The 17,045-nt window shown below is 36.5% G+C and overlaps 1 protein-coding gene across 1 annotated transcript in view; it reads left to right on the forward strand.

The window, feature by feature from the left end:
- Positions 1-17,045, forward strand: part of MEGF9 (multiple EGF like domains 9) — a 109,871-nt gene that overhangs the window by 385 nt on the left and 92,441 nt on the right. Inside the window, exon 2 of the mRNA XM_021711198.1 lies at positions 17-160. Within this exon, the coding sequence (XP_021566873.1) occupies positions 17-160 (144 nt within the window). The remainder of the gene's footprint in view (positions 1-16; positions 161-17,045) is intronic.

Genomic DNA, 17,045 nt, shown 5'->3' on the forward strand with positions numbered 1-17,045 from the left:
CCGACCACCCCTGTAGCGACCACCGTTCCGGCGCCCACCACTCCCCGGACCCCGACCCGCGTTCTTCCCAGCAGCAGCAGCAGCAGCAGCAGCAGCAGCAGCAGCAGCAGCATCCTGCCCAGCCCACCTGCCACCGAGGCCCGGTCTCCGCCTACCCCAGGTAAGTCCCAGCGCTTCCTCGCTGGCAGCAGCCTCCCCGGCGCCTGCTCATCCTTGCCCCAGTCCCCTGCGTCTAGAGTTGGGCTTTTGGCTGTAATCGATCGTTTCTTGCCCCCAGAGGCTCCCAGATTTCGGGTTCCAAGGGGAGGTCCAAGCTCCAGATACCCCCCTTCCCCCTCCTAGAAAGTCTTTTGTCCCCCCTGGGTTGTGTTCCCTCGGGAGGTGGTGGCTGCTGTTGTGGACGGCATCACATCTCCTTTCCAACAGGATTTTCTGGCCTTTGTCAGATACCCAAAAGTGCACAAACTTTTGGGTTCGGTTCACTCACCCAGCCCCTCTGCCTGGGCTATTGGGGGAAGCTAGAAAGCCAGTATAGTATCTCCTTCAACCAAAGGGTCAAAAGCAGAGGATAAGGGATTCCTCCCAGGGCTCCAGTTTCCTCGTTCATTTCTTCTTGTTTATGTAAATGTCAGATGTGCGTGTGTGACAGGTGGAAGAGATGTTGAGAGCATTTTATTTACAAACAGTAGTATGGACCACTGGAGAACATCAAATAAAAATAAAGGCGTTGTAATCCATGTTCTTCCTGCAAATAAGTGGATTCAGTAGGTCATTTGGGGCAGGTGTGTATCTAGGTTGAGCACATTTATAAACTAGGTTAAATCCCTTCTTTGCACCATTTCTTTTTTCTTCCTCAGTTACAAGGTCAACATGTTTGGACAGATACACAATTTAAGCAAGGATGCCCATTTTGTCTCCTTGAGCTAGAATGTTCAGTTTTGCTGAAGCTGATAAATGCCAATTTCTGTATGAGTCTATGTAGAAAATAAGACTCTTCTTCCTGCTGGTTGAAGTCTTCAGGCAAAGTTAGAGACAACTCCTATTCTTTCCCCCTTTAAATCTAAAGTGGGCCCGGAACTAAACAAATAAAACCTACCTTGTCAAGACGTTGGGCAAAAGTCTCTGAGTTCTTTTGCTTGGAGTTGTGGTAGAGATTTATTCATTTGTCTAGCTGGGTCTCTGACCTAAATCTTAGGCTCAGTGACTTACTGTGGCGTCAGACATGGACTGTGGACTATAACTGAGTTTGCAGAGAATTTTCCCACATGGTTATGAGGGTTAATACAGTCTTGTATCTTGGATTGGAGCTTGGCAATGACATGAGTAGGAATGCAGATTACCCATAAAAAGCAAGTTTCCATGTCTTCCAGCTTCAAGGAGTGCATTAACTAGCTGGGTTTTTACCTGTAATCCTTTTTGGCTTTCGTATAGAGAGATTGACATAGTACTGAGAGACAGGAAGTGTAGTGGTTGAGAATATGGACTCTAGAGTTTATTCTTGGGTTTGAATTCTAGCTCTGCCCCTTATTAGCTATACAGGCTTGGGCAGGGCACTAGTCCTCTCTGGCCTCAGTTTCTTCACCTGTGAAATGAAGATAATAACAGTGCTTACCTCACAGGATTGCTGTGAAGATTAAATAAGTTAATACATTTATAGTGCTTGCAACAGCTCCTGGTGTAGATTAAGCACCGTGTGTGTTAGCTATGTTTATGACCAGGTGTGTGTGTGTGTGTGTGTGTGTGTGTGTGTGTGCCTGTGGATAGAAAGCATTGGAGAAAACTAGTAGGGACTTGTACTGATTTTTATTTGTTTTAGTAAAATATAATAGAGAAAGGATGAATTACGTTTTTTTTGGAATTGTAAGCACACAGCATGTAAGTAGCAGGATCACTTACTTTGGTTAGTTTTGAATAAATAAGTCTGTGTAATTGATGTTATTTTACTTTTATTATTTTTGCTATTATTAGTTTTTTAAGCCACAAAGGTAATTCTTACTGTCAAAAAATACAACCAGAAGCCTACAAAAGTGAAAGTAACTCCTGTACTGCCTCCTAGTTCCAGTCAGTACTTAGAAGTTACTACTCTTAGCAGTTTGTCAGATCTTTTTTCAAACATTTTGCTGGGCTTATATGAACATACATACAGAGTATTGTAAACTATATTTTTAAAAATCAAAATGGAATATACAAATTGTTTTGTGGCTTGTGGTATCCACTTAACTATGTATGTGGATCTTTTTTTAATGTCAGTATCTAAGATCTACCTTATTCTTTTTAAAGTTTGCATTTTCTGTTGTATGTATTATAATTTATTTAACCAATCCCTTATTTATGGATACTTAGATTGTTTCTGGTCTTCACTTTACAAAACACAGAGAAGCAGTACAGAGTGTTATTGTTAAATCCATCATATATTTATTACTTTGGAATTTCTTAGACTCCAAATCAAGTTCAAGTGAAGTAAAGCTGAATTGATTAATATTTGCCGTCTGAACTGTTCACAGCTTTTGTAAATTACCACACACTAATATTAATCTTATGTTTGTGATGTTCTTTGGGTGAGAAGACTTCAGAAGGATGTCCAACTTTGAAAACTCCTGTGTTTTTAAGTATTGAGTAGTTTGTACTTTTCTGTGAATTTACTCTGGATTGCCTAGATCTACTTCTTAACATCGGATTTTGGGTCTATTGATAGGCAATTTTAACTTTACAGTGATATGATCAAACATGGACTTTTTATGTGAGCATGGGCTCCAGTCTAAACAGCAAGCATAAATATCTCTTTGACAGAAGGAAAACTTCTAATTGAATTTGAAAGAGTTAGTTTGGCTTGCAAAGTTGAATTCCCTGGCATTTGGGAAGATGGTTGTTCAGGATTTCTTATTTCAATGTTTCTGGGAGGATTCAGTGCTATTGATAATACATTATTTGGTAAGATGGTTGTATAGCTGCTTTTTGGGTTAATAAGAATTTCTTTCATAAAGATCTAGCTGAGAGTTCTTGCCTGCCCCTCAGTTAGGGCCCTCTTTTGTTTACAGGGACATTGATTTGCAAACTGAAACTAATTGCCCTGCAAGCAGACACTTTTCTCTCATAAACCTGGTAAAACATTCTGGTTGGTTGACTGGGTAGGGCATTTTAAGCAGGGTGAAAGGAGGTGCTGTGATACTAGAAAGTAATAATAATCAGTGTAATACACTGAGGTAATGACAAATGTTTGATTCTTTAAATTAGGGATCTTTAGGACTAGATAGGATCTTAGAAGCCACTACCTCCTAATGTGGTTCTGCATTTCAAGAAATACTCCCATAGGTTTAGCTGAAATTTCCGCCTGCAGTTACTTGACTGATCTGGTTCTCTCCCTTTTGGGGCCATGAAGAACAAGTCTGCTTTTTCTGTGCCATGACATTTCTTAGGGATTTGGGAACAGTGATCATGGTCCCTCTGAGTCTGGACTAAATGATGTCAGCTTTTTCAACTGGTCTTTATGTGACATTGCTTCAAATTCCTTCAATATCCTGGTCATCCCTCTTCTGGTCTTTTTCAGTCTTTCTGTGTCTCTCCCCAATTGTGGAACAGAGCTGAACATAATATTCCCCTATATGCTCTCACTAGCTTGTGCAGAGGGGGCAGGTGCTTCGTTCTTTCTGGATGGGATACTGCTGTTGATGTGGTTAGTCCCTAATCGCAGTAGCTGTCTTGGCAGTCACATAATGTTGTTGACTCATTGAGTTCATTAAGATAGCTAAGTCTCTTAACATTTATTTATTTTTTAATATGTGCTAGATGAGTCTTCCTTTATTCTGGACTTGGAAATTCTTGTCATTTTCTAAAGTATGAACTGAGGCATCTACTAAATTTATAAGATTATGTTAAATTCAAGTCATCCTTTTAGTTTCCAAGTCTGTCAGTGTACTCCACCCAGTTTATTCACATTTGCCTACAGGGTGTTCCCATAGACAGTCTAAGGACAAGTGAGGGCAGGTTATTCTTACCTCATAGGAGAGAGTAAATTTATGGACGATAAAATCAGTTTGGAAGGAAAATGATAGTAGTTTAAATTAGTTCTGAGGGGTCTCTTTCAACTTTAAGTTCTGTGATGATTTGGTGCACATGGTTCAAGGCACATTTATGCCTGTCAAAGAGCCTTAATTATTTATTTGTGATCTAAGTGATGAAAATAGACTATGTTTAAGCAAGCCCTAGGATTTAAAATTTGAAAATTCCAACTACTGTGACATGTGAATAAAATATTACAAGTGGACTATATTTGAAAGGAACATCCTGGGAATTCAGGGTCCCGTTAACTGCACTGGGAAGTGTTTTCTTCATCCTAACATTCTCTACTATTAGGTTCAGCATCTTATTTATGTGTGATTATTTAAGAAAATGTCTTTTATTTTAAGAGATAGAAACTGTTCAGGCTTGAAAGGTAACATAAGTCCCAAATGTTTTCCAAAACCTGTGAATTTAGAATTTTCCAGATTTTAGGAAATTAATAAATACATCCTAATGAATTGGGGTAGCATTCTGTAATCAAGCACATTAAGATATAAGCAGTAAAATGCGTGCATATTTACACTGAGTGGGATAAATAAAGACTATAAGTAGCTTTGTACTTGCTCAGATCAGGTTTTGTTGCCAACTGCATTCAGAGCATGTTAGGTACTTGCCACCAAATGAGTTAGAGAAAATTTTTGATTTTGGAGCTTCTGGTATTTAGCATCAGGTTTGAGGAATTGTGGACCACTGTAATGATAATTTTAAATTCACTTACTATGTTCCTGGCACTGTTCTAAGTGTCTTACATAAATTAATTCATTTACTCCTTGGAGCAGTTAGGTACTATTATTATCCTTGTTTCATAGATAAGGAAATTGAGTCCCAGAGAAGCAAAGCTGTGTAGAACCTAGATTCAAACCCAGTTAATCTGGCTCCAGAATCCATATTATTGACATTTAAATAATTATAATTTCCTAGAGGAATAGGAAACCATTTTGCTAAAAATATTGGTCCTTGGATATTAATCTGAGAACATTTCTACTGTTCTTTGGCATTTACTCCCTTCACTTCATTGTGTGCTATTCATTCACCACCTCAGAGTTCCTGTTTTACAACTGTGACATTAAATTATAGCTCTTATTCTTTCTTTGATTAGGTTCTAAGCTGGTCTATTATGGAGAAATTTGTTTGTATTGTGTTGTTTTTAGGACTTCTAAATTTACGATATCTTATTACTGGCCCAGTGTCTAGCTTTTTGTAGAAATTCCTTAGTGTGATTAGTTTCTGGAGTAGCATAGTTAAACTCCAGAACATTAGTTTCAAATCTTCAGAATTATGTCCCCAGGAAGCCTTCTGGCTAGTTGAAAATTTACACATTGAAATAATCTGACTAGCTCTTTTTATCTTGACTTTTTTAAAGAGACCCATAAAATTAAAGTGTGCATTACTTTTCATCTCAACATTTCTAAACATGTCTATATTAACTTCCAGACGTCCTGGCACCCTTATAAAAGAACGGAAGAAAAGTATCACAGTGCTGCTTTTACTGATGGGTAAATTATGAGTAGAGAGATTTCTGCTCTAGGGCACTTAATATATCAGAGGAAAATAGAAACGTAAGACCTTGTTTAGCTGAAAGACAGTATTAAATGATATTTTTAGTTGTAAATAGCTTTAATCTATGCTTTTTGCCTTGATCTTGATTTTTTTTTGTTTTGAAGTAATAGAAAAATCTTTATCACTAATGTTGGCATTATATTATAAGCACCTCTTCTGTGATCACTTAGTCTTTTTTCAAGTATATGTTTTGATTTATGTTTCTCATTTGAAATGACTACCTAACTGCACTGGTAACTTTAAAGGGGATTTAACATTTTTATTTATTTTTATTATATTATTATTATTTATTTCAAGAGATTTAGTGGTTTTTAATTACATGGATGAATTGTTTAGTGGTGAAGACTGGGCCTTTAGTGAACCTGTCACTCGAATAGGGTACTTTGTACTCAATAGGTAATTTTTCATCTAAAGGGGATTTTTAAAAAATTATGATAAAAAGATAAAGATTATGTTTGAGTACATGTGTTTGAGTAAGGTTTACTCAAAATAATTATCCTTTTAGATGTTTATTCTTACATATTATTCTTCTATCTGCATACATGTGATAAATTTGTGTCAAAATAATTCCTTTAATAATGCCACTATTCCACAGATAATTATCATTGTCAGAAGAAATCTTTCCCTATTATTTTTCTTCATGAAAAACATCTTTCATTCTCCTTGCTCATTTTTTCAATTTAGATTCTTCTGTATGTTCCTCTCACTCTTGTCTCTTATTCTTAGTCACATCCAATCTTTCCATGGTCTTTAAGAAACCAAATTACCTTCTCTATTTAACAATTTACCACTTTGTCCTCCTTCAGTGCCTCTTCAAAGCCTAATTCTTCTAAGAAGTCTTTCTAGATGAACAAAAAGTCCTTGAAGATGTCCTGATGTCAGGGTGCACAGGGTTGAACACTTCGCACTCAGAACAAAACCCGTCTTTCTCTGTGACTTTGACTTTTTTCCTGTTTATTTGTTTTTAGTGTATTTAATTTAGATTATTAAGCCCTCTTACTAAGAAAATATCATCACTTATACAATATTCAGAACATGGTATTAATTCTCTCTGTTTGAAAAAAGTAGAGAAAATATTTTCTTTTTGTTCTGAGGTTTTCTTTATTGTCCAGCTATCCTCTCCCCTATTCCTGGAGGAAAAATAAAGAAAAAACTGCCATAACAGAAGTTACCTGCCTCTAAAAAAATTAAATCCTTTGAATAAGTAGTAAATTTCTTTTCTATTTATGAATAATATGAGCTTTTTTAGGTTGGAAGGTGGATTTAGAATGCATACCAACATGAAATACCTAATTTAGTTGAGAAACAAATGTTTGATCTTTTGAATGACAGAATTCTACTGTAGAAATCTAATTAAAGTTAATAGTGAGCAGAGTGCTCCTAATAATTAACAAGTGTGCAGTGCATTATGGTTTACAAAGTGCTCTTAGAATCTCCAAGACTGTGCCATCCATATTTTGTTGATTTCTGGGAATTATGTGAATGAAAAAGACTTAGCTTCTTTCTCCTGTTGGTACTTTTGTTGGTGACTACTGATCAAAGCTTTATAGGTTTTTGGTGGGTTTCACATTTGATATTTTGTATTTCAAACTGTTGCCTCTTATGTTTATTTTGTTAAGTATAAATCTTTGGCTGGTTTAGTGCTCATATTTAAACAATGAAAAAAATGTATTTGGAGAAGAGTATTAATTACTTTATATGTCCTGCACTATCCAGGGCTGAATGTTATGGAAAGAGCCCAGTAGAGGTTGAAAGTAGATGGTTATGGAGATAACAAAGTGAACTTCAGAACTTGATTTGGAGGGCTCAAGTAAATTTCATTTATTCATATTGAAATATTATTTACTTCTTTCCTAGTGTAGGGATCTGTAAGGAATTATCTTAACCTGCTATTTCAGTTGTATTGCCTCAAATCAGTGTGTTAGTGTCAAAGAGATTTGTAATCTCACCTCCTGTTTTCAATCTGATATTTAACACTTTGACAGGGAAAGGTAACTGATGTTAACTGAGCACATATTATTATGTCCCTGATTACCTATCAGAATTTTTTTTAACATTATGTCATTTAATTCTTAAATGATGCAGTCGTTAAATATTATTAATCTTACTTATGAATGGCAAATACTCAGATTCAGAAAGTTAAAGTAGTTTGCCTAAGTGTATCAGGCTTGCAGACTCCACAAGGGCAGGGACTTCTGTTTGCTTTGTTCACAATTATGTCCCTACTATCCAGCCCAGATATATCCTCAGTAAATATTTAGTAATTGAATAAGTGAAAGAGAAGGAGTGGTTTGTAGGTACACTAAACATGCAGTGTATTCTTGAGGAAAATAATGTAATCATGGCCTTTCTCCTTAGTTTAGAAATGAACTTTCCTCCTTTACTCATAGTAATAATATGAGGAATAGTATGAGAAGCTACTTAAGGCAAGTGGAGCTCTTTGAGATCAATTATACTATATTAATTACTAATTTTTCATTATATAACTTTGTCCCTTCTATTTTTTCTTAAAGGAAGAATAATGGACAAATGACCATCTGATTACTTTTGTAGAAAGAATAGCTAAGTTGGAAAAGCTGAGTATTTGTCTGTAAGATGTGGGACCCTCAGTTCTTTTACGTTCCCTTACTAATTCTATGATTTAGTAAAAGGAACTTAATCTACTAAATGAGTTAGACTAGATTTGTTGATGTGTGTGTGTGTGTGTGTGTGTGTTGAGGCCCAGATTGTGGGGCCGTGGCATGATCCATGGCTTACCACAGTCTCAGACACCTGGGCTCAAGTGATCCTCCCACTTCAGCCTCCTGAGTAGCTGGGGTTATAGACGTGCACCACCATGCCTGGCTAATTGTTTTATTTTTTTGTAAATGAGGTCTCACTATGTTGCCTAAGCTGGTCACAAATTCCTGGGTTTAAGTAATTCTCCCACCTTGACCTCCCAGTGCTGGGATTATAGGAGTGAACCACTGTGCCTGGCCTATTTGTGTTATTGTTTATTGTATTATTTGGGGACCTAGGATTTCTTAGATGTGTCTAGGAGGCCGTATAGATAATGGAGTGGCCAAGTGGGGCTATTTCTGGACCCTTCACCCCAACTCACACTACTTACCCCCATATCACCACCCATATTTTAATCAGTTCGACTTGAATTTGGTTTATATATTGAATTTGTTCTTTCAGTAAAGATTTTTGAAATAGGAATTCTCCTATTTTAACATTTTATGATAAGGAAATTTTGGTAATCCATAAGCTATTATGCAGCCATTAAATGCTTACTTTAATAAGGATACCTAGCCGGGCTCGGTGGCTCAGCCTATAATCCCTCGCTTTGGGAGGCTGAGGTGAGTGGATTGCCTGAGCCCATGGGTTCGAGACCTGCCTGGGCAACTTGGCAAGACCTCATCTCTACAATAAATCAAAAAATCAGCCGGGCATGGTAGCACGTGCCTGTAATTCTGGCTACTCGGAAGGCTGAGGCGGAAGGATCGCCGAAGCCCAGCAGGTTGAGGCTGCAGTGGCCAGGAGCGGTCACTGCACTCCAGTCTGGGCAACAGAGTGAGACTCCAACTCAAAAAAAAAAGAATACCTGATCTCAAACTAGGCAAAGTGGGGACCAAAGGTTTACCTGTACAGTGACCACTTATCTACCTAATCTTGAATTGTACCCCACATCTTTAAAATAAAAAAATAAAATGCTGACTTTATGTTAAGTAGCAGTATACATAGGAGGAGAGAAATATATTAAAATGTTAATTGGTTAAAGTTAAGTAATGGAATTATACATAACTTTTAAGTACCTTTTCTGTATTTTCCTGAATTAAATTTTTTCAGTTAATAATTCAATTTTATAGTCATGAAAATAAATGAAAAAATGTTAAAATGAATAAAAAGTTATGATAAGCTTGGTAAGCCTTTCCTTATATGAGATTAAGTCAGATGATATTACCCAGGGTCACTTAACTATAATTTCTGTCATTAACTCAGCATGTTTGACCTACATCAGAGGTATTTGTTTAGTCTCAGTGAGTCAGAGTTTTGAAGAAAGGAGACTGCTGAAGACAGTACCCAAGAAAGGAGACTATTCCTAAAGTCTGACAAATCTTAAACACAAGGTAGGGTTGACATATCTAAGATTTGGTACCTTTAGGGAAAGTTTAACTTGAGATCTTTGGCAGAAACTGAAAAAAGAGAGCTGGTTCTTTCTCCATTTCATGTCTAGGGAGTTTAAAGCATGCATTTTTAAAATTAATTAAAGTAGCTTGTTAAAATAGATCTTGTTTAAATTGTACAAAATTTGAATTCATAGCATTGTTCACAGTCTTTGCTAATAAAAGATCTTTGATGGTTTCTTCTTTTAAAGTTATAGAGCCCCTAAAAGTTTGGTTTCGGTCTGTCCGTATGCTTTTCAATTAGATCAGATGGGATTGCTTTTATACTGGAAATATCACAGCTGTTCTATATGATACTTTGCCAAGGAGACAGCTAAGCTCTAAGGGAAGGGGACATTTATTCTTCTGGAAAAAGGAATGTATTCTGTCTAGTCACAGGGAAGAAGATAAGGAGTAGGAATATTGTTAACCTGGGTGGGGAATGTTAAGGATTCTTATTTAGCATTTTATTTTATTTTTATTTTATTTTTTAGAGATAGGGTCTCTGTTGCCCAGGCTGGAGTGCAGTGGTGAGATTATAGTTCACTGCACCCTTGAACTCCTGGGCTCAAGTGATCCTCTTACCTCAGCCTCTTGAGTAGCTGGGTCTACAGGTGCACACCACCATGCCTGGCTAATTCTTGAAAATTTCTGTAGAGATGGGGTCTTGCTACATCGCCCATGCTGGTCTTGAACTCTTGGCCTCAACTGCTTCTACTGCCTGGGTTTCCCAAAGTGTTGGAATTGCAGGTGTGAGCTACTGTGCTCAGCTATAATTTTTATTTAGTAAATCTTAGGCCTTTCAGATAACTGAGTCTGGAAACTTGTTTCAGTCTTGCCTGCTTTCTAGAAACTGACATATATATTACCAGTAATCTTATTAGATTTTTATTATTTATTTTTTAAAAAATCTAATGTTCTCCCCCTGCCTTTAAAGATTTTTGTATTTAAAGAGGTGGGGTACAATTCAGGGTTAGGTATACAAATGTTCATTATGCAGGTACCTTTGTTGATGAGGTATGCCCTGCCTTCCCTGGCAGTTTCCCACTACTGCCAATCCCACCCCACTTCCCCTGGCAGTTTCCTACTACTGTCAATCCCTTTTTTATAGTCTTATGATAATTGTTCAAGATCCACTTACGAGTGAGAACATGTGGTACTCAGTTTTCTATTTCTCTGATCGATCACTGAGTATGATAGACTCTAAACCCACTTGATGTATGTAAGCAAAAGGAAGCAACTAGAAGTAGTGGCATTGTTACATGTAAGAAGAACATCTTATTTCCTGATACCTTTTAATTTTAAAGATAATCTTTACAGGTGAAATTCTTCAAAACTTACTCTAGGAAAAGTTTAGATGTTGTCTACTCTGAAGGAGATTGAATGAATTGAGTAGCTTTTTAGGGTCTCAGCAGTCCTAACAATCATTTATAGGGATGTAGTTTGGGAAGGGTTATAGGAAATAAAATGGGGGAAAAGAGGGTAGAGTATTTATCCTGTTTATTTGAGCATTGAGGACTGAGTTGAGGAAAGAGTTGGGCTCTTTTCTGTTGCAGATTTCACATTTGACTTTATATTTATTATACTCCTAGAGTGTGTTTTATCAGTTCTATGTGAACAGCATTCACAGTATAGCCCCACCATCTATAGATGTGTGGGTTAATGAATAGTTATAAAGTGTACCAAAACCACAAAGTAATTGAGTTGTTGGGTATTATTATATTGAATTGTTGGTGTATTGCCTGCAAACTTATCCTGTTCAACTGGTTTTAGTTTTAGTTTTTTGCTTCAACTTGTCCACAAATGCAGGATTGAATGGTCCAACTAATCAGTGGAATGGTATTCAGAAGAACTAAATTCCAGTCTTTCTTTCCATTTACTTTGTGAGTTATTGAGCACATTTTTTAGTGAGTCTGTGACTTAGTTTCCCTAACTATAAAATGAACCTATTACTTTCAGTCTCCCAAGATTTTTGAGAATTAACACATGTAAATTACCTTGGGCTTTTCTCAAACACAAAGGCTTTATAGAATTCAAGCTGTTTTCTAGTATTCTTTCTAGATTGCATGGTTTATATTAGTTTATAATGAAATGTGAACAAGATAGCTTTACTACAACAAAGAAACACATGCATTCACATGTGGCTTCTTTATATAACATATTTTTATGGTATTTTGTAGTTGACATATTTGTATAATTTATAGACAATTATGGCATTTTCCAAAGATTTGAGATCCTTCATTTTTTCTTCCCTACTTCTTTGAAAAAACAAAATAATCTTTATCTCCTATTAAAATCACAACATAAATAAGTTGTGCTTTATACATATTTAATATTTTTTTGGTTCATCTGTTTAGAATAGATTCTACTTAATCTTTTTTATGATTCTAAAAATAATATATGCTCATTTTATAAAATACAAAGAAGTATAAAGACAAAAAGTAAACCGAGAGATAACTAAAGGTAACAATTTAGTGGTAACCCCCACATTTTTTTTATGTTGACATCTATTTTAACCTCCTCCTTGCCATTGAGATAATTCTGTATGGATATATTGCTTTAAAACTGCTCTTTAACATAATATATTTCAAACATTTTAACATTTTTAAATAGAACATCTTTCAAATGGAGTTGAAAGTAGTACTGTTGATACTGGTACTATAATTTAAATTATCAAACTTGGAGTGCTTACTATGTCAAATTACTGTGCTAGGTGCTTTTTAATCATTAGAGAAAAAACTATCCCATAAAGCTTTCCATCACTGGGTGAGTTTAATATTTTATTACCACATATATTGCTTCATTTCTCATAGCAATAAATGAGATCACTTATTTATTATGAAAACAAAACTGTGAATTGGATTTAGGACTCTTCTGAAGACAGATATATTATAAATCAAGGTGTGAAAAAAACTACCACATTTAATTTATGTCACATAAATCTATTTTGGAAAGTGATCTAAAACTCCATATGATGCTTTTCTTGAGACTTGGTATACTACTTGACAGATCCAAGCCAGTGATTGTTTTTCTTGTGTCTGCTCTAGCACAAGCATGATTTGTCTTGAGTTCAAGTGGCCCCTAAAAGCCCAAAGCAGTCTGGAACCAAGCCAGGCATTTGGTATTTTTCAGTCCTGTGAAAAAAGAAGACATGATACCTATGTGCCTGTCTCATACTTGCCAAAACACCTAGGTGTTATGCTCAAGATTATGCCAGAGAATGGTTTGGCCTTTAGGAAAGTAGTTCCTGCCTTATTCAATGATATCTTTTCTCTGAATTTTAAACTTTGAGATCAAAGTAGTGATGAACCATAGTGTTACTGAGAGAAGGATTAAATTAATTAATGCATGTAAAACAATTCAGTGGTGTTTAATAATCAGCACATAGATTAATAATCAGCATGTAGTAAACCCTCAGTGTTAGCTATTATTATGAATACTTTTTTTTTTTGAGTCAGTGTCTTACTCTGTCACCGAGGCTATAATGGAGTGGTACAGTCATGGCTCACCGCAGCCTTAACCTCCTGGGCTTAGGCGATCCTTCTGCCTCAGCCTCCCAAGCAGCTGGTAGCACAAATGAGTGCCACAAGTGCTGGTTTTTTTTTTTTTTAATTTTTTTTGTATAGACGAGGTCTTACTATATTTTCTACACTGGTCTTGAACTCTTAGACTCAAGCAGTCCTCTCATCTTGGCCTTCCAAAGTGCTGGGATTACAGGCATGAGCCACCGTGCTGGCCTATTAATACTGTTTTTTTTATCTATTCATAATGCTTGAAAAATGGCAGGGAGAACTTTGTCTATTAATTCTAGATTAATAAATTTACTAGCTTTCTTGATAGAATCTGGAGACTGGTAACAGTTTAGTAAACAGGATCACTTGCATGTTGTCACATATTAACTTTCTCTAATAGGTGGTTCTCAGGTGTAGGATAGGATCATTATGCTTGAGGCAAAGGATACCTCCTATCCTTCCTGAGTGTCCCAGGCCAAACTTAAGTTATCTTGTGTCCTGTTGCCAAATGTAACAGTAATGGTACTTTTCAGAGCTGGACTAAATGGAAGTTATTTTTAAAAAGCAAATGCAAAGATAGAGCTCCAGGGAATCCCTGAAACAGCCATTGTCTGATTCTGGTGGGTGTATCTTTTGTAGGTATCAGGCTTTAGCCACAAAAGTCCTAGTAAAGAGAAAAAAAGATTGGGCCTATAGAAAGATGTGACCATTCAATTTTATGTTGGTAGCTCATTGATATTTTTGAAAGCATGCCAAATACAATGTGGACATACAGGTGCAAGTCACATAATCTTCCTGGGCTTCAGTACCATCCTCTGTAACATGAGTATAATAGTACCTACTTAATAGGGTTTTTGAGTTTTAGACCTAGAATTCAAAACCAGCTCTGTCTGACTCAAAAGTCTGTGCCTTTTTTTTCTTTTGACTAAACTGTGCTACATTGCCAACGCAGATGGGAGTAGTGGTTACAGAGCACATTTTGGGTTCTGCTTTGTCACCTTCCCTAGTATCTCCAGCAAACTCATACATTTTCTCTCAGCACTGGTTCTGAGTTGTATGCAGTGATCCAGGCTTGCTTTCAGTACTGTGAAAATCAAAATGAGATCAAAGAATGTTTCTAGAAGGCAGACGTGGGTGTGGAGTGAAGGTGGGGAGAGGACATAATGGAAATTAGATGAGGGTAAACAGGCAGAAAAGCATGGTAAATGTAAAGAAGAACTGAATAGTAAGTAACTGTGCGATTGTCTATTTAGTGCCAGAAGGATTGGTGCTGACTGAGACAATGTAATTCTTATTAGCATTTGGCAAGTAACACACACTGTGAAATGGTAGTATTGATTGTTTTTGACTTGACAATAAACCTTTCATTTTTAACTTAGTATGGACTCTGGATCTAGATGCTGATGTATAATAATATGTTGTAAAAAATAGCAGGAATATTTTATTATATAAAAGTCATATAAGAATATCAGACTTGCAAATGTAATTCATACTTCTGCCAGTCATCTCAGGATATATTCTCCCTCCCCATTTTATAAACTTCCCTCATCACTCAAAGGTTAATTGTCTCTCAGATCAAAGGAGCAACTATTATTGAACTATAGACCCAGCCCCATCTGATCCAGTTGCAAAACATATTGACATAATATACAAAAGTTTGGAAGAATTATGTTTATTAGAAAGAACTAAATAGCTTCAATTTGTATGGCATTAGTGCTAAACAATAACAATACTATTACATCCTACAAGTACAATGGTCAGGTCAAACTGTACAACTGTAGATGTGCAGAATACATCTACAGTGCCAAATATAATCCTGTTTGTCTAGTTAATAATTTAATATAATATTTATATTTCAATATATTTATCCTATTAATCACCAATAAGTGATCCTAGCCCATAAAGTTCATGTTCTTTTAAAACTTCTCTATGCTCTGTCCCATCTTCGTTTCCTACATTCCTCTTCTTGTGCTTTCAACTCTTAACGGAATCAAATGACTTATATTTTCCACCAAACACGGTGCTTATTTTGATCATTCTTACCAATAAAGCAATCATCTGTGAAGGTCTAAATCTTTGTCAGCTACTGAGAGCTTTACATGAATTACCATGACCTTATTTAATGCTCAAAATAATCCAATAAGAAATATGTATTATTATGTATGTACTCTACTAAGTAGGAACTGAGGGTTTTTTGCTTTGTTTGTTTTTGAGTTGAGGTTTTACTCTGTCACCCAGGCTGGAGTGCAGTGGCACGATCATGGTTCACTGCAGCCTCAACCTTCTAGGGTCAGGTGATTCTCCCTTCTCAGCTTCCCAAAAAGCTGGGACTACAGGGGCATACCACAACACCTGGCTAATTTTTAAATTTTTTGTAGAGACGAGGTCTTGCTATGTTGCCCAGACAGTTCTCAAACTCATGGGCTAAAGCAATCCTACCTTGGCCTCCAAAAGTGCTGGAATTATAGGTGTGAAGCCACCATGACCAACTGAATTAAGGTTTTGAGAGTTTAAATACACTGAGCCAGGTTTTATAGCTAGTACAATGTAGAACTTTGATTCAAATTCGGGTCTGTCTAGCCTCTGAGCCTTCTGTCTTTATCTCTACAGCTAACTGGACTCTCCTTACTTTGCTTATGCTAGTCCCTCTGCTTGGAATTCTCTTTTCTTTTGTTCCAGTAGGGGTCTTAATTGTAAGGAACAAAAATCAACACTTGTTGATTTAATCATAAATGAAATTTATTAAAAGGATATTGAAGAGTTCACAGAATCTCCAGGGGAACTAAATTTAGGCCCCCTTCCACTAGAGTGAGGGCCTTATGCTTATTTCTTTGAACTTTTAGTTTCTAATTCCAAACCAGGTGAGGAAACATTCTGATTATTGGAGCCTCAATCGCTGGCCTATGCCCTGACTGCAAAGAAGGCCAGGAAAAAAAGAATCTGACATTATGAACCTCTGTGGTGGGGCATCAAGACTTAAAATATGGAGAATTCCTCCAAATGAAAAGGAATTCTGAGACAATGAGAAATTATACTATAATACTAGGCTGTCAGCCTACAGACTGGGAAAAAATATTTGCCAACACCAGGTCTGACAAAGGCTTAACATCCTGTATCTACAAGGAACTAAAAAGTGCTGGAAAAAAAAAAGAAAAAAACAAACAACCCCATTATAAAATGGGCAAAAGGTATGAACAGACACTTCACAAAAGAGGACATCCGAGCAGCCAACAAACACATGAAGAAATGTTCAACCTCACTAATCATCAGGGAGATGCAAATCAAAACCACACTGAGATACCACCTAACTCCAGTCAGAATGGCAATTATCAACAACTCAAAAAATAACAGCTGCTGGAGAGGGTGTGGCGAAAAGGGAACACTTCTACACTGTTGGTAGGAGTGTACACTAGTGCAACCTCTGTGGAAAGCAGTGTGGTGATTCCTAAAAACTCTAAATATCAACCTCCCATATGACCCCACAATCCCCCTACTGGGAATATACCCTGAAGAACTCAAATCACTCTATAAAAAAGATACCTGCACACGAATGTTTATCGCAGCATTGTTCACAATAGCAAGAATCTGGAAACAACCATGCTGCCCATCAAAAGAGGACTGGATTAAAAAAATGTGGTACATATACACGATGGAATACTACACAGCCATAAAAAAGAACAAAATCATGAATTTCGCAGCAACCTGGATGGAACTGGAGTCTATAATACTGAGTGACCTCTCACAGAAACAAAGATCCGAGTATCAC

Source organism: Carlito syrichta, unplaced genomic scaffold (assembly GCF_000164805.1).
Source record: "Carlito syrichta isolate Samal-C Ts95f unplaced genomic scaffold, Tarsius_syrichta-2.0.1 Scaffold82277, whole genome shotgun sequence".
NCBI classification, from domain to species: Eukaryota; Metazoa; Chordata; class Mammalia; order Primates; family Tarsiidae; genus Carlito; species Carlito syrichta.